Source organism: Orycteropus afer, unplaced genomic scaffold, assembly GCF_000298275.1.
Source record: "Orycteropus afer afer isolate SDZICR_OR568_19922 unplaced genomic scaffold, OryAfe1.0 scaffold00289, whole genome shotgun sequence".
Lineage (NCBI taxonomy): Eukaryota > Metazoa > Chordata > Mammalia > Tubulidentata > Orycteropodidae > Orycteropus > Orycteropus afer.
In genome coordinates, this window is record NW_006921876.1 from 1,407,352 (window position 1) to 1,427,798 (window position 20,447).

The 20,447-nt window shown below is 51.3% G+C and overlaps 2 protein-coding genes across 2 annotated transcripts; one reads left to right on the plus strand and one right to left on the minus strand.

Moving 5' to 3' along the window:
* The first annotated feature begins 264 nt into the window (after positions 1-264).
* FHIP2B (FHF complex subunit HOOK interacting protein 2B) lies at positions 265-9,106 on the plus strand. The gene is made up of 16 exons (XM_007950846.2): positions 265-349; positions 2,807-2,979; positions 3,648-3,752; positions 3,861-3,983; positions 4,224-4,436; positions 4,551-4,747; positions 5,074-5,182; positions 5,631-5,707; positions 6,111-6,300; positions 6,876-7,021; positions 7,134-7,262; positions 7,472-7,562; positions 7,765-7,908; positions 8,275-8,415; positions 8,672-8,772; positions 8,980-9,106. Exons 2-16 carry the CDS (start codon positions 2,857-2,859, stop codon positions 9,104-9,106), a joined length of 2,016 nt encoding a protein of 671 aa, XP_007949037.2. The 5' UTR covers positions 265-349; positions 2,807-2,856.
* Positions 9,107-12,721: 3,615 nt separating this feature from the next.
* On the minus strand, positions 12,722-15,087 carry NUDT18 (nudix hydrolase 18). The gene is made up of 3 exons (XM_007950807.2): positions 14,926-15,087; positions 13,561-13,774; positions 12,722-13,317 (listed from the first exon to the last, which is right to left on the minus strand). Exons 1-3 carry the CDS (start codon positions 15,085-15,087, stop codon positions 12,722-12,724), a joined length of 972 nt encoding a protein of 323 aa, XP_007948998.1.
* Positions 15,088-20,447: the final 5,360 nt, after the last annotated feature.

Here is a 20,447-nt window from a genome sequence, read left to right on the forward strand (position 1 = left end):
ACTGACTTGACGTCAGCTAACAATAGTCCTGGCGTGTAGCAGGAATACAGCATTTCCGGGAGGGAGGAGTCTTTAGGGGAGAGGGGCCAGGAAATTGTTGGCAAGATACAGAGACAGTGTGTCTGTGTCCTGGAGAAAATGTGTTACTGCCTTCTGAATACACTGAAGCAGAGTGTCATCCCCTAGGGTCTAGGACTGAGTCTGAGATGTGTGTGAGTGAATGCCGAGTCCCAGTGGTCACCACATAGGTTGTCTCTGCTCTCTCTGCAGCGGGAGCCAAGCATTAACCTGCTGGAGGCCTTTGTGGAGCACTGGAAGGGCATCACTCACTACTACATTGAAAGCACAGGTAAGACTTGAGCCTTGCAGCCATGGGACCCCATGGAGTGAAGAGGAAGGTGTAAGCAGTGTTTCACCACCTAGCTCAGAGCTGCTACTGCCCAGCAGTTCTGAGTTGGGGCTGAGCTCACGGAGACAGAGAAAAAGACCGGAATGAAGCAGACCTAGAACCTTGGCCACCTCTGTTCCCCACCATTTAGTTAATGGCCTCACTGGCCTCTCACCTTCCGGGAGAGGAGCTATCTGAGGTGGGAGTGGGAAACAGGAGGCTGGGTGTTTTCACTGGGCTAACTCTGAATAGTAGCCTAAGGGGTTGGGCTCCACTTGCCCCCACATTCCATAGGATAGAGTGTCGACACCTTCAGTCCCCAAGTACTCGTGCCAAAGTTTACTAATTAAGAGATAGGAAAGATGTCAAATTCCCCTTTCTCCTTAGGCAACTTAGAGGACATTTCCCAAGTTGAGATTCAGGGTAGGAAGAGAATAAAATCCAAGATATGTAACATCAGTCTTCCCGAGCTGACACCTGAGAGAGCCAAAGTCTTGGGTCATCTGGGCCCTTCAGGATTGCACACCGAGCAGGCAGAATCTGACTGGCTGCTTTGTAGTCAATATGCTCGTATTGGTGGATACACACTGGTTGCCAAGTAACCTCATCCTGTGTCCCTGGCTTTCCACGTCCTGGAGTTCAGACTAAGGTTTGGTTCCAGCCTACACCTTTTCTAAAGGCTTTATTTTCAGCCTGAGCCAGCCCAAGAAATTTTAAAAAATGGTCTTTAGACACTGTGTGGGGTTCTCATACACCAGGGTTTCTCATCCCTAGCACTATTAACATTTTGAGTCAGATACCTCTTTGTTGTGGAGACTGTCCTGTGCACTGTAGGATGTTTAGCAGCCACTCTGACTTCTACCTGAGATACCAATAGTACCACTCTCAGTGGTGACAACCATAAATGTCTCCAGACATTGCCCGATGTTCCCTAAGGGAAACAATCACCCCCAGTTGAGACCCACTACATAGACTGAAGAACTCTGAAGATCTCTTGACTGAGCCTCAGTCTACCAGAAGAGAAGGGAGAAATCCAGAACTGACTCAGATTGTACCTTCACTTGGATCCAGTCCTCTTCCAGAATGGTCCCTAGGACTGGAGGAATTGGGAGTCTGGTGAGGCGAGCTGCCTTGCTCAAAATCCTATGCCTTAAAGAGAAGCTAGGGGGTGCTCCAAGGCCAATCCCAAAGTACTAAAACTTTTTCTTTTTTCCTTCTCCCCAAAATACTTTATCCTCTGAGACTCTTGGTTTGGGTGACTCAAAAAAGCCCCATCAACTAGTTCCTGCCATCAGGGCCTTGGGACAGTAGAGCAAGTAGAAGCAGAATAGGATGGCAGTACACACATTCTTGCTTTGTAAAAACCAGACTATTGGCTTCCCTGAGTGTAAAAGGGACATACACAAGTTCCAGGGGGTTATCTCCCAGGAAGGTGCAGAGGTATACTCTCTAAATTAGATGTCAGATACCTAGAGCCCGTGGCTTCTAACTCAGGCCTAGAGCTGACAGCCAGTTCTAGCAAGGTGTCTTTCTGTAGGATTAGAGCTTGTCCTGTCCCAGGATTTGGAGAAAAATGATGGCATGCACACATTCTCAGTCTAAGGGCTGTATCCTGGCCACATCCAAAAGATATTTTCTCTTTTTAAAAAGAGAGGCATTAACTATAAACATCCATTTTCCCCTGGTCTTTGTTTGAAACAAACTTGGTTTTCTCAGTACAGGCATACCTCATTTTATTGAGCTGAGATTCACAGATACAGCATTTTTTACAAATTGAAGGTTAGTGGCAATCTTGCCTCTACCAAGTCTGTCGGTATCATTTTTCCAACAGCATGTGCCCACTTCATGTCTCCATGTCACATTTTGATCATTCTCACAATATTGCAAACTTTTTCATAATGCTGTTGTACACTTAGTAGAATACAGTATAGTGTACACATAACTTTTATATGCACTGAGAAAACAAAAACATTCGACTTGCTTTATTGCAGTATTTGTTTTATTACAATGGTCTAGAATCCAACCCACAATATCGCCATGGTGTGCCTGTATATAGGAGCTCTGGTAGCTTAGTACCTAAGGCATTTGACTGCTACCCAGAAGGCTGGCAGTTCAAACCCACCAGCCACTCCTCGGAAGGAAGGCTAGGCAATCTACTTCCATAGTGATACTGCCTCGGCAACCCAGGGAGGCGTCGCTACGAGTCGGATCCAATTCGACGGCAGTGAGTTTGGTTTTGGTTTTTATGCCTGTATATAGGTATGCTCCTGGTTGCCCTCAGTCCTCTGGGCCCCTGGACCTTGACCCCATCTCTGAGACACAACTTCTGTCTTCTATACTTTGGCAGGATTATGGGTCTGTTGGGGAGGAGGGTCCCTCTTCACCCCACTCACCCTTATTTCCTGAATCTCGGTTTAGATGAAAACACCCCAGCTAAGAAAACAGACATCCCCTGGCGGCTGAAGCAGATGCTGGACATCCTAGTGTATGAGGAGAAGCAGCAGATGGCTGCTGACGAGGCTGGGCCCTGCCTGGAGTACCTGCTACAGCACAAGATCCTTGAGACCCTGTGCACGCTGGGCAAGGCTGAGGTGGGCAGGGCCAGCAGCCCAGACCCTGGAGCGCTTCTGAGCACCTCCACGACCTTCTTCTGCCGGGGACAGGGCCCCAGGAGGCACCAGGATATTGCTGGCAGCAGCCTGGAGTGAAAACCCCTGGATTCTAGTCTCTTCTACTTGTGCTTCTCTCGGTCCTAACCTGAGGATAGGAAGCAGAACCAGGGATGGGTACTGTGGCTGTCTTAAAACATTCTACCAGCTCCAGAGGCTCTGGCCCCTATTTATTTACTTGAGTGTCTTCTCACTGTCAGCATTCATTCAACAAGGATGCATTAAGTGCCAGCGATGGGCCAGGTGCTATTGTAGATGCTGGGGATACAGCAGTGATTGAAACAGACAAAAATTCCTGCTCCTACAGAACTTACATTCTAGTGGGGGAGCGGCAAAAGAATCTAATTAACTCACATAGAGATGTTTAATAATGACAGTTACAGGAGGAAATAAAGCAGGGGAGGGGGAGAGGGAGTGCAGGGGAGGTCAATTTCAAATAATGTAGTGAGGGAAGAAGGTCTTGTGAGAAAGGTGCCCTTGGAGCACTGACCTAAAGATAGGAAATGGGCAGGTGGCTCTCTGGGGGAACGGCAAGCCCCATGGAGGTGGCCACCATATTCTAACAAGGCACTCTGTGCCCTGACCCTCAGTACCCCCCAGGCATGCGGCAACAGGTGTTCCAGTTCTTCAGCAAAGTTCTGGCCCAGGTACAACACCCCCTCTTGCATTACCTCAACGTCCACAGGCCTGTGCAGGTGAGAGGCCAAGAAGCCAGGGGTGCCTGGGGGTGACGGTTGGGGAAAAATGGCTACCTCTCTTCCCTACCACCCCATTCTCTTGTTACTACTCTGCTCGCCTTCCAGAAACTCCTCCAACTTGGTGGGACAGTCCCTGGATCCCTCACAGAAAAGGAGGAGGTACAGTTCACCACTGTCCTCTGCTCCAAGATCCAGCAGGATCCAGCCCTGCTCACCTATATCCTGGAAGTGAGTACTTCTATGTGGAGCAAGAGTGGGAGGGCCCAGAACTCCAGGGGCAAGCCCCCTTGACCCTTCTGAGGAAACATAAGGAGGGAGCAGGCACCCGGGGAGGCATTCAGGTAGCTTCCTGTCCTACTCAGTGCTGAGATCCTGACCTCCAGCACATCCTGCATTCATTCTCAAGGGGGATCATGGGGAATGATCTCTATCATGGTCTGCCTTGGCTTCATCTGACCTTCTTTACAGGGTAAAAAGATTATAGATAAGAAGAAGGCATCCAGAGAATCCACCACCCTGCCTAATAAGGCAGCCAGCCACAGGGAGGCTCTTGACAGGGACCCCGAGCCTGGTGGAGCCCAGGCCTCAAATGCCCAGCTGCCTGCTGAGACCGAGGAGCCAGACAGTGGGACTGGAGAGCGCAACCTGATTACCTCCCTGATCGGTCTGTGCAAGAGCAAGGTGCTGGCTGCAGAGACGGAATGGGTGGAGGACTCGGAAGGGACAGAGCAAATTGTTGGGAGGTGGTTTAGGAGTTCAGATGCATGTCCCTGAAGTCCTATCCCTATCCCCTAGAAAAGCCGTGTAGCCCTGAAGGCCCAGGAGAACCTGCTGCTCCTGGTAAGCGTGGCTTCCCAAGCAGCTGCCACCTACCTGGTACAGAGCAGCCCCTGTTGCCGTGCAATCACTGAGCACCTTTGCCAGCTGTACCAGTCCCTGCCCTCCTTCCTTGACCCTGCAGACATTGCCGCTTTGGAAGGCATCAGCTGGAGGTAGGTCCTTGGCCAGGGAAGGCTGATAGGCATCTTCAGTGGTTAAAAGCCCTGTCTAGCTTTCTGACAGATGGCTCCTCTTACATTCCAAGTGGAATGGGGCCCTCTGCTGGCCACCCTCTTCCCAAGGCTATGGTTGACCATCATGGGCCTTCTCACCTTCAAGGGAGGCATCACTTTTGCTCTGACCACAAAGCCCCCAATCAAACTGACCCTCAGAAACAAGAGGTTGGAAGGGAGAGGGCCTAGCTCCTCATAACAGATTAGAGGAAGACCTAGCAGTTCCTCTTTCCCTCTCCAGTCTTTCCTTCCTCCTCTCCCTTCAGGTTACCCAGTGCCCCATCTGATGAGGCTTCCTTCCCTGGCAAGGAAGCCTTAGCTGCCTTCTTAGGCTGGTTTGATTACTGTGATCACCTCATCATGGAGGCACACATGGTAAGGAGGGTGGCAGATAGGGGTCTTGATATAGTAGGTGCCCTCCTCAGCTTCTCACTCCTCCCTTCATTGTCCCCATCTCAAGGACCTAGTGGAGCCGGTGCCTGGAAACAGGGTATCTGTCAAGAGCCTAGCATGGCCCTGTGTTGTTGTTAATTGTCGTCAAGTTGATTCCAACTCATGGTGACCCCATGTATATAGAGCAGCACTGCTCCATGAGTTTTCATTACTGTGACCTTTTGGAAGCAGATCATCAGACCTGTCTTCCAAGGTACCACTGGGTGGGTTCTGAACCACCAGCCTTTCCGCTAGTTGAGTGCTTAAATATCGTACCACTGAGGGACCTTTTGCCCATTCTGTTAGGTGCTATGCAAAGACATAGTTATTTCTCAGTGAGTAATGGTCAATGACTGTAAAACATTTTTGAGACGTGCTGTTTGGTGCCCAGGTTGTTGCAGATGCCTTGGCAAAGGCTGTGGCTGAGAAGTTATTTGTGGAAACTCTGCAGCCCCAGCTCCTGAATGTGTAAGTGTATGTCCGATTCCTTTGGGTGTGGCCATGGTCTGGATCAAACTTCCCACCCCACAAAGCCCCTTCTTGTCCTTAATGCCAGGAACTTCCTTAGGCAGAATCAAATCTATGGACTGCATTGGTTAATGTTTGCCAGGCTGCTACCCGTACAGGCACATAGCTCTGAGCCACACGGGCTAAACAAAAGCCTCCCATTCTTGGGACTCCAGGACCTCACTAGAGTTGGGAAATGATCAGAGAGCTATTAGCCAAAGATGTGAAGAAACCAAGGAAGAGGGTTTTGACACCCACACACATATACACCCCACCCTATCCCACCCCAATTCTCACAGTCCCTGTTCGTTCACCCCCCTGGCTGTAGGTACTAGTGCCTAGCTAAAATGTTCTCTCACTATAGGTGTGAGCAAAGTATCCTGACCTCCACTGCCCTGCTGACAGCCATGCTGCGCCAGCTCCGCTCCCCTGCTCTGCTGCAGGAGGCCGTGACTTTTCTCCTGGGCACAGAGTGGCAGGCTGAGGCCCCTGAGGATGGACCTCACACCCTCTGTGCCCACCTCATTGGGCACTGTGACCACCTCTCTGACGAGGTAAGGTGGGCAAGGGCCTCAGTTCCATTTGAGCCTTTCCGTCTAGATCCTACTCCTCACCCCTGCCAAAGGGGTTTGGTGGGCACACTTTCCCATTTTCAATAGCTTTCCCAGGTAACTTTCTCTATCTCTGGGGCACTGAACCTTCTCCCAACAGTAAAGCTGCAATTAACAGCCAAATGACTTTATGTCACACAGTAATTTTCTGTGATAGCATACTTTTTACAACACTTTATGTTCACTTGGCTTGTTTGAGGGTGACAGCCACTCTATGAGGTAGGTGAGGCCTGTATTCCCATTTCATAGACATGACAACTGAAGCACAGAGAAGACAACTGGCTTACCCAGTATTGCACATTAAATTAGTAACAGGCTGGTACCACTTAAACTTCCTGGTTCCTAGGCCAGTACCCATCTACTCCCCCTAAAAGCTGCTGCCTTAGTCCCCAGCCAAGGGAACTACCTCTTTAGAGGACTTTAATCTGGGCAAGAAATTGCAAGTGGGGTTGGTGTTGGGTGCCTTGGTCTCCCCTGAGTGGGGAAGGGGCTGTCTGCTGACCCCTTTCTTGCTCCAGATCAGCATCGCCACGCTGCGACTGTTTGAGGAGCTGCTTCAGAAGCCGCATGAGTGGATCATCCGCAGCCTGATCCTGCACAACCTTGAGGGCCGCCCCTATGTGGCCCGGAGCTCGCCTGAGCCTGAGAACTATGAGGACACCCTGTAAGTGAAAGCAGGCACTTCTGGGAGGCTTTATCCCGTTCAGAACCCACCCCTGCCCTCAGCACACCCACATTCATTCATTCATGGGTGCCATGCTTTGTCCTGGCCACAGAGATCTGGAGGAAGACCCCTACTTCACTGATGGCTTCCTCGATTCCAGTTTTCAACCCTCCTCAAAGCCTCCCCCAGTTCCTACCACCAATTCAGATGGCAAAACAGCAGTGACTGAGATCGTCAACAGGTGGGGAGTTGGTTGGGAAATCTGAGCCACTCAGAGTTTTGTTCTGTCTTTGGCCATGATCCTCATGGGGTCCAGCCAAGGAGAGAGTTCCCCCAGGAACCACACAGGTGAGAGTGCTCCCTTGGGGCTGGATATCCTACAGACCTAGGCTTGGGGAGAGCAGGGCGAGCCCAAGTGGAGCACCCCCACACCTAGGTCATATCTCTCAGTTTCCTCTGCCTGGTTCCTGAGGAGGCCAAGACATCAGCTTTCCTGGAGGAAACTGGATATGATACCTACGTCCATGATGCGTATGGACTGGTGAGTGTCAAGGCTTCTGCCAGCATCTACCTCTCATCCCTCAACAATAATGGTTTGATAAACTCTATGTTTCCCCCTTTGATCATGATCTTCTGCCTCAGAGGCTCTTAACTCTGGCCAAAAGCCCCAAGCCCATGCTTCCTGGATGGTGTCCCTCTGTCTGCTGGCCACTCTTGACCGCTCTCCCCCCTCCCTACTTCAGTTCCAGGAGTGCAGCTCCCGAGTTACTTCCTGGGGCTGGCCCTTGAGCCCCACACCCCTGGATCTGCATGAGCCTGAAAGGCCTTTCTTTGAGGGTCACTTCCTCCGAATGCTCTTTGACCGCATGTCCCGGATTTTGGATCAGGTAGCCAACAGGACTGGGCCCCAACAACAGGGCAAGGGCCCACAGAACTCCAGGCTCCTGCCCTCTGCAGTACTTCAGGAGAGGAGGGGCTGCTCATGGGGGTCAACTCTCCTTCAGATCTTAAGCTCCACAACAGCCCCTCACCCCCAACCCCAACTTTCCCCAGATGGGAAGCCCCATCTTGCCTCTCCTCCACTCGTCCTAACACGTTCTGGCTCTCAGCCCCAGGGAATCCATGACACACACATATCACGTGAGCTTTCCACCCCCGCACACGTCCACACCAGCCAGGCTTCTTGCTGGGGGAGTGCAAAAATGCTTACCACCCCTGCCAGCCCTCAGCTTTGTCCACTGTATTCCCTACAGCCATACAGCCTGAACCTGCAAGTGACCTCAGTTCTGTCCCGGCTCGCCCTCTTCCCCCACCCCCATATCCATGAGTACCTCCTGGATCCCTACATCAACCTGGCCCCTGGCTGTAGGAGCCTGTTCTCTGTGCTTGTCAGGGTAAGGCTGCCTGGGCCCAGTGGGTGTGGGGGTAGAAAGAAAGGGGAATAATCAAAAGGCAGACTGCACTGAAGGTGCCCAGGACAGGGTGGTTGGGGCTGGAGGAGTGGACACAGGGGAAAGCCCAAATACATACACACACACACACACACACACACACCCATGACACAGCAGAGCCAGGGGACCCTGCTAGACTATTTCTGGCACCTCTGTGGCCCCAGTTCCCCGTCTCAATCTTCCCTTGTTCTCACTCTAGGTGATTGGAGACTTGATGCAGAGAGTTCAGAGGGTACCCCAGTTCCCAGGCAAACTGCTCCTGGTACGAAAGCAGCTAATGGGCCAGGTTCCTGGGGAACAGTAAGTATCCAAAGGAAATGAGTGCCCAAGGAAATGCCTTGGGGGTGGAAGGTGGAATGTTTTTTAAGTTGGGAGAGGCACTAGACCTGGAAAGCATATGAGGGCCTGTTGCTGAGCTCTGTCTTCCACCTTTGGTTATGCCTTATGGACACTGGGATGTAACTCTGGGCACATACCCACCTTGATCCCCATGCTGTCTCCCTCCAGGCTGGACCATCAGACCCTCCTTCAGGGTGTAGTAGTACTTGAGGAATTCTGCAAGGAGCTGGCTGCCATTGCTTTCGTCAAGTTTCCCCCACATGGTCCTCACCTGAACCTCTCCCCACCCCCGTAAGGGCATGTCTGAGCCATGAGGATGACGGGTGGGGAGACTCCTGTCCGCACCTCTGCCCAACAGCTGCCTGTCGCCTGGCATTCCTGCCACCACTCTCCTGGGAAGTGGGGCTGGGCTCGCCTCCTCTGTATCCCAGCTGCCTCTGCCTTGGCTCCCAGGTTAACTAAGATGACCTCGGCTTGTTAACCAGACCAGACTGGGTTTCAGGGAGTGGCCTGCAGAGGCACCAGATGCCACAGGAGCTAAAGAGATAGCTTCCCAGGAGCATGGTGTCCTTGGGGCTTTCTTGGAGGAGCTGGGTGATGGTCAGATGAGCACCTGGACCCCAGACCTTATGTTTTCTGGACCTATCACCCTTCTGGCCAGGGCCAAGACCCGTGGCTCAATTCCAGGGGCCAGAGGGGGTGTGAGCAGATGGTTCCAGAGGCTGCTTAGGAACCTAAGCCACAGACAGGACACGGGAGCCCTTTCTCTGTCACATTAGGTACCACAGGAGCTGGTGAGACTTGCCATTTTCCCTGCCTTCTTGGCTGGACCCACAGGGAAAGGACAGTGAAGGAGCAAGCAGGGGAAGCCCCCTCTGTCTGCTCTCCTGGAGATGATTGCAAAATTCCCAACCACCTCATGGCAAATGCCCAAAGCACGCTCCGCGCCCAGGCGGGGGCAGCTGCTAATGAGAACCTTGATGCAACTACAGCCAGGGCGGGAGAGGGCCTGGGGAGATGGGGAACTGGGTGCCAGGCTACAGCTCCAGCTGGTTTCTCTCTGGCGCCTCTGAACCCGTCTCAGCAGGTCCATAACACCTGGGCACAGAGGCACAGAGACCCAGGAGGCCAGACCTGGCCCTTAGCATTCTGCCCAGCCCCCAGTATTCTCAACAGAATGCCCTTCTAGGGAGCTCAGGGTGAGTGAGCCCAGTATCCCACCCGAGCGGTGGTCCCCAAGGCCTGACAGGGAGGGGCTGAGGCATAAGCAGCCAGTTCTGGTGGTGTTCTCCCTGCATGCCCTCCACGGCTGGGGCTGCCACCCCACCCGGCCCGAATCTGTCTCGACCTGCAGAACACACAGGCGGCGCCAGGCATTACCTCACAGCAGGACTGCAGTTGCTGGCTTTGCTCCTGGGCAAGGAGGAGCAGGCCAGAGCCCCTTTTGCTTCCTTTTCCTGCCCATACCGCTTCTAGAAGCAGGGTGCAGATTGCCAAGAGGTGACATGAAAGAGGAGGAAACTCAATGACCTCTACCTCTCCCGCATTCCTCCAAGCCCGGGAGAACTTAGCTGCTGCTCCCAAGAATGCCATGCTTGTGTGTGCACACGTATACATGCGCACTTGTTGGTGTGGGTACGGGATGGGGGAGCAGATCTCAGTGGATGAACTGTGTCTGGACTCTGAAGATTCAAGGTCTGGGAATCATAGGCCTGCCACTCTTAGTGCACTTTGGCATTTGCATGGTGTCTTCCCTGAGACAGCACAGCAATAAACGGTGTGGTTGCGTGGACACAGTGGCTCTGTTCTCCCTTTGTGTCCCTCTACCCAGGGATCCACTGCTAATTCAGACTCATTTTCCTCCCCAACGAAGGCAAATTAAATTCCTTTTCCAGCACTGGCTGGTGAGGATGGTGTGCGGTGGGGTGGTAAACAGACAGGCTCTGGCAGTGCAAATCTGATGTTCCTTGGCTCCTGCCAGGAATCAGATTCTTTATTGGCCAAGCAACATGATTTCTGCTCAGCTCACCTACAACTAAGGAGCCTGCAAGCCTTAAAGACAGACACCATGAGGCAATGAACTGTCAGCATCTGCATCTGGTTCTCATTTTTGTGTATTTTATGTTGTATAGTGTATGACTGTTTTGGTCTTAAACAGTAGGCTGGATATTTTTAAAATGTTGAGTTCTGGTGGTATAGTGGGTAAAGCATTTGGCTGCAAACCAGGTCAGCAGTTCAAACCCACCAGCTGCTCCTTGGGAGGAAGATGAGGCAGTCTACTTCCGTAAAGATTTACAGCCTTGGAAACCCAACAGGGGTCGCTATGAGTCAGAAATGACTCAGTGGCAGAGGGTTTGGTTTTTTGGTCCCTAAATATGGGTGGGAGGAGGAAGCAACCCCCTGAGGAGCTCACCAACAGTGCTTCAGGGTAAGACAAAGCTGACAACTTGTCAAGAGGGTTGATCAGTGGCTCTCAACTTGGTGTTTTGCATGTTTGAATCACCTGGGTTGCTTTTTAAATTGCCAAAGCCCAGGCCCCTCCCTCCCTCAGGGAAATCAGGATCTCTAGGGGTGATACCCAGAGTAGTTGTAAAAGCTCCCCAGGTGACTCTAATTTATACCCAAGGTTGAAAACTATGGCCCTTCTAAGTGGATATAGCCTGGTGGTCCCTCAGAGGGAACAGTGAGAGAAGTGGACCAGGAAAAAAGGGTATGGGTCCATCTTTTGGAAGATGTTTGTCTTCAGAGAGGACAAGGAGGATTCCTAGAACAGCTCCAGAAGCCAGAAAGTTAAGGTAGCAGCTGCTGGAGGCCTCCTGCTAGGCCGGGGACAGGGCTGGAAGGGGCCTTTGAGGTTATCTTGGTCCTTCAGGGTATAGTACAGTCACCTTGGGAGAAGGGAAGTCCACTCAAGTTTTCCCTGCATAGAATCAGAAACCTATACATTATATACAGTGATGAGCACACTATTTGTTCATTTCCTTTGGCTTGCCCTTAAATTTTAGTAAAGTTCTTAAAAAAATAAAAAATCCTACCATGATTCAGCTAGGGCTGAGGGGAAATGGAGAAAGGGATTGGGTCTGGCTTGGGATAAGGCTGTAAAAAGGGGCTGCCAGAGTGATGGGGGAGGAAACAGAGCCAGAGAAATTTAGTGAGAAAGAAACTTGAGTAGAGAGGCAGGGGCAGCATTTACGACTGACTCCCACCTGAAGCTTCTCCTGGCGTTCTCATAGTCAACCTTAAAGGGATTAGTGTGTTTTAATAGGATGTGGTCTCTTCAATCATATCCCTCTCTGGCCAGCTGGATGAAGAAAGCTCCAATGGGGTTGCTTACATCTAAGGCCTTGCCCTAGTGGAGTACAGGAAGCCTACCTGCCCCAGCAACCCACCTGTCCAGCAGGCTGGCCCGTCCAGTGCCAGTGCTGTCTGGTAAAGGCCGAAATGGCCTTTGGTGGAACAAAGGAAGCAGCTTTCTTTTGGCAGCAGTCCCTTCCTGCTCACTTCTTCCCCACAGAGACATTCAGGCAGGGAAAGTAAAGTAAGGAACATCTATTTACTTCAGCAAGGGGCCTGCTCCCCACATGCCCCTTCCATGTTGTAAGTGCCAGAAAGGATTCAGATGTAGGCTTTTACAGAGGTGGGTATGGGAAATAGTGACTCTGTCATCTCAGATTCAGGAAGTTCCCACATCCCCTTATGGTTAAAGGCACTGTCCTTCTTGGTGGGTATGACATAAGGACCTGTTCCACAGGCAGGGAGATAGAAATCCCCAGAGAACCAGGGAAACTGCCCCTGCTCCCAATGCAACAGGATTCCTGATCTCCAACTTCCTGCCTCCCTCAGAGGAGAGGTGAAGCCACGGTGGAGGAGAGCACAGGGGCCCTGTTTCTTGCCCACTCCTGGCCCCTTCCTATCTGTTGACTGGGATGACAGATGATTCCTGAAGCCTCTGTAAGAGCTGGCTTTGTAGGTCGTCTTCTATCACCTTCCACCAAACGAAGTTCTCACCTCGAATCTTCGGGGGCTCATTCTGGATACCTGGGTTCCGGAAAGCCACTGTCACCAGCAAATTCAGGCAGATGCCATCTATATGGTCTTTGCCCAGATGCTGCAGTCCAAGTAAACCCTTGGTCTCTACTGCCAAATGCTGCAGGGTCAGGCACTCCTGTAACAGCCGCAGGATAGCCACCTTCATGCCACCCCTCTGCTCCATGGGGGTGAAACCACAGGCAGTGATGGGTAAATGAGGCGTCCCCGTGGTGCCCACCAACACCCACACTGTCCCAACACTGGTAAAGGTGGCCACAAGCCGCTGGCAGACCAGACTGCAAGGAAGTTCTTGGGGTAGAATTAGAGGGTGTCTTGCTTGCTGGCGATACTGGGCAGCTAGCTCTATCAGGTGCAAAATGTCATGGGCTCGCAATGGAGTGGGCAGAGCGGTTCGTGGGTACCAGCCAGCCTGCAGGGACTCGGCATCTGCATCCTTGGAAGTCTTGAGAATTCCACCTAAGGATTTGGGAGACATGATGGCCAAAAGAAGTGCCAATTCTAGCAGAGGAAAATAGACACCCAGGCACTCTAGCCCTGACCCCGGGAGGAGGCCCAGAGTTCTCAGGCTGGAATCTGACAATCTCAGCCTTGTACCAGCCAGAATAGGGCTGGCTGTAGAGGGGCTCATCTCACCTTAAGACAAATCGGGGGAAAAGGTGTCAACTGCTCCCTGCTCACGTGACAGCAGGCAGGACATACCTGTGGAGTGAGCAAGGAACACAAAGCGGACCCAGGAGGGGCCACGTTCCTCCACAGACAGCAGCGTCAGAGGCTCACACTGCAGCCCCGCCTCCTCCTTCACCTCACGCTGCAGTGCCTCCACAATGGTCTCCCCAGGCTCCATTCTGCCCGCAGGTAGGTACCAGGACCCATGGCACTCTCGCTTGGCCTCCTGGATCAGTAGCACCTCATCCTGAAGGGAAAGAGACGATCCTCACCTCCCACCACAGCTGGTCTGGGAGTTCCAGCACCAAGAAACCCAAGCTTTCCCTTGCGGTGGGGCTTGATCATATCTCACATACATTCTGCCCAATGTGCCCCGTTCTGATACTCAGTTACCACTGAGTCAAATTCGACTCATGGTGACCCACATGTATCAGGGTAGAACTGGGCTCCATAAGATTTTCAAGAGCTGATTTTTCAGAAGTAGATCGCCAGGCCTTTCTAACAAGGTGTCTCCAGGTGGACTCAAACCTCCAAACTTCTAGTTAGCAGCCGACTGTGTTAACCATTTGCACCACCCAATGACTCCCTTTCCTGATGGCCACCCTCAAATGGTTGAGATCTCCAGGATTCTTGTGTGGCTAAGGGCCATGCATAGTTGTCTCCTCTCTGCAATCTGTTCCTCTTTGAATTCAGAAAGACTTCCTCTTGAGAAAGGGGTTCAGATTTCTGGGTGCTGCTTCAAGCCTAGGGGATAGGCTCCAAAATGTTGGTCACTACGTGTCCTGAACTGAATCGTGTACTTGTCACTCTGTCTCTAATCTCTCCACATGGTTTACAAATTGCTTATGACTAGTCCTAACACTAATGGCTACATTTTAAATCACACCCTTCCTCAACCTTGTATGACCCTATGATCCTGGTCCCTTCTAGTTGTTATTACAGTAACTTTTACAGAAATCAGCAACAAAAAGAGCATTAGACAGGAATTCGGATGGCCTGAGTGTAAGGGTGGGTTCTATTACCATCCATGGGGCCCAAGAGATGTCTCTGATGCACTAAACAGATGTTCAAGACAGCCCACTATGCGCGGCCCACTGTGTTGGACTCCTGGGAAAGGAACAGGAATAAGGCCGCTCTCCTATCAAGGAACTGAGGCCTAAGGGATAGACAAACTAGGGGCAAGAGCTCCAAAGCTCCTGGGCCTCAGTTTCCTTCTCTGTATACTGGGAAGATGGCAGGCCTGGACCGCAGAGAGCTCCAATGCAAGTGTAAATGAAAGTGCTTTGCAAAACTGGAAAGCGCCACACACAAGTGAGCAGTGGTTCTGTCCCCACCTAGGCTGCCAGAGTGCTCCAGAGACCCGGCGGTGGGGCTGGCGGTCTGGCCGCGGCCACTCACCTGCTCGTTGAGGAACACCGCCAGCACCACGTAGCAGACGTTTTTCCGCAACCGCACGGGGGCCGCGGGCTCCTCAGCCGGCAACGAATCACAGCTGTGCACGCGCGGTCCCCCGCCCCCCAACACGTCCGCCAGCGCCCCCGCAAGGCTTTCTGAAGCCATCAGGTCTCCTAGGAGGTGGCCAGAGCAAAGCACGCAGACAGGCCGGACACGATGGGACACGCGACGGGCTTAGAGTCTGTCTCCTTCCCCCTCCATCCCCCCGCCGTGGACTCTGCCCCGGTGCGTTAGCGAACACGGAAGAGCCGGCGAGCCCTCGCCGCTGATAGGCTGCGCGTCACTGCGGCCGGCCTCGGTTGGCTGGCAAGCGCCGGTCACGGAGGGGGGCGGAGCCAGCCTGGAGAGGCTTTAGAGACCGCCTCCGCAGTGCGACCTCCTGCCTGGCTTCGGGTTTCCCTTCGTTCTCTACCTTCTGGGACATCTCCCGCCGCCGATCTCACTCGTTTCTTTAGGACGCACTTGTCTGTACTGGTTCCGACGGTGACGTAATCCTGCCTGAAGGGTGCGGAGACGCCGCCGTGACCAATGACGATGACGTCACAACCAGCCTGATGACGTCACGGGAGCGCTGGTGCTCAGCTTAGGTCCACCTTCCAACTTTTGTCATAAACAAGCTACGGCTTTGTCCCAAATGGTTATTTTACAAATAATTTTCTTCCTTCAGTGTCACATGGGAAGGGGGGAGACCAAACGCCTGTGTCATAGAAGGTTCTAGTTGGAGAGATAGACAAATACATATAAAAAGTTATCCTGGGGTTATAAGCTAAGTAAGTGTTAAATGAATGATGTGGGCAGCAGGTGTAAGAGACGTCTGAAGAAGGGAGAGGTCACCTCTATGATGGCTAAGGTGGTGGGGCAGGGCTGGGGATTTTGGGAATAGGCTGAGAGAGGGCCTAGAATCAGCCAGCCAAGCCCAGATCAGTGTACAATGTTATGCTCCTTCCTCTGTTTCCTCCCACTGCGTACACAGGGCCTGGCACATTGAGAACAGGGTGTGGGTTGTTTTGGTGAGCTCTGCTTCTCTCCCAGTCTGACCTTTCCTCCTCAGAGCTTCCTTTAACCTCCTCACAGGACAGGAAGGCTTGGCCAGCTGGAATGAAACTATGAAGCAAGCCAAGTCGGGCTTCTCATGTCAGTTTAGACTTCCCCTTTACTCTTTTACCTCCTGCTGGCTTTGTGTCCCTCCCTTTTTGAGGGACAGTGTCTGTGGTGGGGTGGACAAAGCATTGGACTTGAAACCAGAAGCCTGGTCACTGCTCCTGGCTTGCTCTATGCCCTTGGGTAAGTTATAGGCCTCAGTTTCCTCAACTGTAGATTAGGTAGGATCATAACAACATTTCCATCACAGGGTGTTGAAGAGGTGAGGGGAGATGTGGGAGTTTCTCTGTGGACCGGCCAGTGTCCAGTGTTGGGCAGCGGGAGGTACTATCGTCAGGCAGCCTACCAACCCAGCTGAGCCCTTCTGGCCATAGGATTTGCTATGAAATAAGGCCTACCCTCATGAAATGTGCCCACAGAGCTAGCATAGCACTAAATTTCACTCTCAGAAACTCCAGCCACAATATGCCTCTTTAAGCCCTTCTAACATATATTGACACTGATTTCAAGTTGCCTGGAGATAGAACCCTGTGTTCAGCCACAGGCACCCTCAGTGGGCTTATGACCTTTTGAGACACTTAGTGAATGCTGCTGGCCTCAGTGCTATCCAAAACCTCCTTACCTCACAGACAACTAAACCTACAGGACTGAGAATCAGGGCCTGAGGACTGCAGAGCAGCTTGTTGACTTATTTGCTCTGTGTGTGTGTCTATGTGTGTGTATCCCTTGGTTTTCCCATCTGTGAAACGGGGACAGTATTGGTCTTAAATTCCTTCCTGCTTCCTAGTGATGATTTGAGAGAGAATGAAATCATGTCTGGGCAAGGCTTTGAGAGCCTCAAAGGTGGCCTAAGATAAACACCAAACAGCCTAACTGCCTGAAAGAGCAAAGACTACAACAAACCGCAGCTCCACTCCCCCCATTATCAGCGAGGAAAAGCGTTCCTTATTCATCAAGCGGGCTTAATCACCCCTGTGGTGAGGATCACATGAGGCAATGGAATGTGCAATGCGCCCTTGTAAACCATGAAGGTCTGCACACACAGGAGGGCCTGTACACACAGGAGGGACTGTTGAGGGGGTGTACTCAGCCCTTTCCCAAGTGCTGAGGAAACAACAAAAACTCTTCCCAAGAAACTAGGAGGAGGAGAACATACAAACAGAGATGAGAGACAATGAGACAAAGCAGATAAAGCTAAGGAGGGAGAGGAGCTAAAATAGAAAGACACTGAGGCTGAGGCAGCTAGGTGCTAGAAGAGATCCAGCTAGTGGCAATGGTCTTCTAAAACCAGGAACAAAGAAAGGTCTCTGTTAGGTATATGTCCTCTATTGCCAGAAAGAGAAGAAAACTGGCCAGTGTGAGTGGCCACACAAGGAATACCGGTGCAACAGACATGAACGGCCTGCCTCGTATAGTGCCAGGCTCCTAGCACCCATAGGAGAAAAGCCTAAGCCAGCAATTTCAAGGCACACACACGCATATGCATGGGCATGTGAACATGTGTGCAGGAAGGCCTATGGTAGGCAGCATCAGGGACAAGGATGCGGCAAGTGTGTCTGTGACGCTCAAGCCATGTACAGAGTAGTAAACTTTTTTGTCTCTTAACAAAGTGGGAAAGGTGAGGAGGGCCACAACCCAAGCTTCCAGGCCCTTCTGTAAAGGATGTGTGGCTCAGGCTAGGCATGGTCACTAGCTTGCTGAGTGACCTTGGAGGAACCCTCTAAGCCATCTGTGACAAGAAGGTATTGCTGGATCCTGGAACAGAAAAAGACTTTAATGGAAAAAGTGGTGAAATTCCATTAAAGTCTGTTGCTTAGTTAACAATGTTGTATCAGTGTTGATTTCTAAGTTTTGATAAATGTACCATGGTTGTGTAAGATGTTAGCTTTAGGGGAAGCTGAGTGAAGGGTAATTGCCAACTTTCTATAATAGTTTGTGCCTCTCCTGTAAATCTAAAATTATTTCAAAATAACAAGTCTAAAAATTTTATAAGAAAAAGGTGTTGGATAGGAATGGATATACATGCTTTGAGCTCATGTCTAGCTCTGAGGGTTGTACATTTGAGGTCTGGCCAAAGAGAGTGGCTGGAAACAGGAGACGGACCATGGAGATGCTGGAAAAGGCCTGCGAGAAGCAGAAGACCAAAGGACAGGTCTAGGCTGGGTCAAGCAACTAAGCCTCCATGAGGAATAGTGTCACCAAGTGCCCTAAGACTGAGTCTCAGGGTCAGTGCCTGTCTAGACCAGCTTCATTCCCAGGGCCAGTCCTGGAACAGATGAACACTGATCCACTGCTCTTTGCAAGTAGTCAAACCAAGTATGCCTTCAAGGGTGTGTCCCCATGATGCAGGGAGGGGGGTAGTGCAGATTGGAGGAGGTCTATGTGGAAAGGAGAGGTCTAATGATCCCCACCCCTAATAGAAAAAGTCCAGAGCACCATCTTTCCACAGCAAGGACCTCTATTTTGGGTTCTGGGGTGACATCAGGACAGGGCTGTATAAGGTGAAATGTAAGTGGGATGGGTCAATAAGTACTACTTGGAACACGATCAGACATAAAGTGCATAATGTTGGAAGGAGGACAGAGAGGAGGGCAAACACATCTTTAAACTCCATTAAAAGCTGAGACTATAATGTAAACGGGGTGGCTTGAGTCAAAAAACTTGGTTCAAATCCCAGTTCTGCCACTAAAATTGCTGTTGTGATCTTGGGTAACTTTCTTAACCTTAATCTGTCTGCTTCCTCTTCTGTAAAATGGAAATAAATAATATCTACCACAAAATATTGGTAAGGCATTAAATGAGATAATTTAAATGAATACAGTAGTGCAGTGCCTGGTGAAGTGTAGGATTTCTGATTTTTTTTTTTAATCTCATGAAAAAAATAAAATAACCCAACCTTCTAAACAATGAAGAAAACTAAATTTTAAAAGAGAGATGGTTACATAAATCATGGCAAAGCCACTTAATGGAATATGAGCACGAGCCATTTTCAGTGAAGGTTAGGTAGCAACATAGAAAATGACAACAACACAACGTTGAAAGAAAGAAACCAAGTACAAAACACAGCAACTCAACCATGTGTAAAACAGATCCTTGGGGGAAAATACTAGAAGACAATACACCAAAATCCTAATAGTGGTTCAGTCTGGAGTGGGCAGGGATGGGCTTACAGGTGACTTTTTCTTAATTTCTAAATTTTCTGAAAGTGTATTTTAACATTTAAAATAAAAAAATTTTATTTTAATAAAAAAAATTCCCCAAACCACAGCAGAAACAATTAGGTATAACAACAGTTGGTGCACGTATGGGGCAGAGATATACAAGGAAAGGGTTAGAAGGGTAGAGTCACACCAGAGGAGAGTGGGGGGGTAGTCAGCTGTCTGAGGCACCCAGGGCTGACCCTCTGGGCAAGGGCTCCCTTGAGCCACATGCCTTGATCTCAACATCAGGTCAGCACAAGAGGCGGGCATCCTGGGGTTTGCAGGGAGGCTTGTGGCTCCAGGATCTCTGCAGGCCGCTGCTGCACAGGGAGATGGTGCTGTTCTGCTTCAAGGCCATGCTGCTGTGGCTGTCAGGAGCCATCTTTGGGGGCAGCCCCATAGAAGGCTCCATGTTCTCAGTGGGAACCAGGGAGCCAGTCCCCCCCCCCCCAGAATAGCAGGCAGAGGTGTTGGAGGTTCCTGTTACCCTGGCCCCGGTGCCCCGCCCATCCAACTCCATTTGCCCCTGCCCCAGAGCAGATTTCCATGTCTTTCCTCCCTCCCCAGACCACACGGCCTGTGTGAGCAGTGCCAACCACACTGGCAGCATTCACAAAACAACAGACTTTAATGGAAATCTCCAAGGAGTGAGGAGGGAGGGTGGGAGGGAAGGAGGGAGGGAGAATGGGCAGGGTGGCATCGTCCAAATCACTCCCTCCAACCAAGCCGGGGCTGTCCCCTGATCCCATCCTCTTCCCCACTTCACAGCTCTCTGGCAAGAGGGTAGATTTCAAGGGCCCCTTGCCCAGCAATGCCTGCAGTGCAACGGGCTGTCTGGGAGCCCAGTGAGGATGGCAGTGGTGTAAGCAGAGCTCAGGGCATGGGTGGGAGCAGGAGGTGATGAGGCAGAGGAAAAAGGTGTCCCCCAAGGAAGGACTATTTTTCTCCTAGGCTGAGGGTTGAGAGTTGGAGGGAGCCAATCATATTCAATGTGGGCCTGGTACCATGAAGAAGGGCATAGGAAAAGAGCAGGTCCCAGCCTCATGAAAGGCAGGTGGGAGCTTTGGTGGCACTGTGGTTGTTAGCTTTAGTGCCCAGGGCAGGGGTGTGGAATGAAGTGTCCTATCTGCAGTGAGAAAGGTGCTTGTGGTATTGACCAAACCC

Bases quoted from the DNA above. Each gene is read 5' to 3' on its own strand.
- NUDT18 (XM_007950807.2), bottom strand. From the start codon at position 15,087: ATGGCTTCAGAAAGCCTTGCGGGGGCGCTGGCGGACGTGTTGGGGGGC. The intron at 13,775-14,925 runs GTGAGTGGCCGC...CTTTCCCTTCAG, and splicing joins CGGTGTTCCTCAACGAGCAG to GATGAGGTGCTACTGATCCA. The intron at 13,318-13,560 runs GTATGTCCTGCC...CCAAATCCTTAG, and splicing joins GTTCCTTGCTCACTCCACAG to GTGGAATTCTCAAGACTTCC.
- FHIP2B (XM_007950846.2), top strand. From the start codon at position 2,857: ATGCTGGACATCCTAGTGTATGAGGAGAAGCAGCAGATGGCTGCTGAC. The intron at 5,183-5,630 runs GTAAGGAGGGTG...TTTGGTGCCCAG, and splicing joins TCATCATGGAGGCACACATG to GTTGTTGCAGATGCCTTGGC. The intron at 7,263-7,471 runs GTGGGGAGTTGG...CATATCTCTCAG, and splicing joins GTGACTGAGATCGTCAACAG to TTTCCTCTGCCTGGTTCCTG.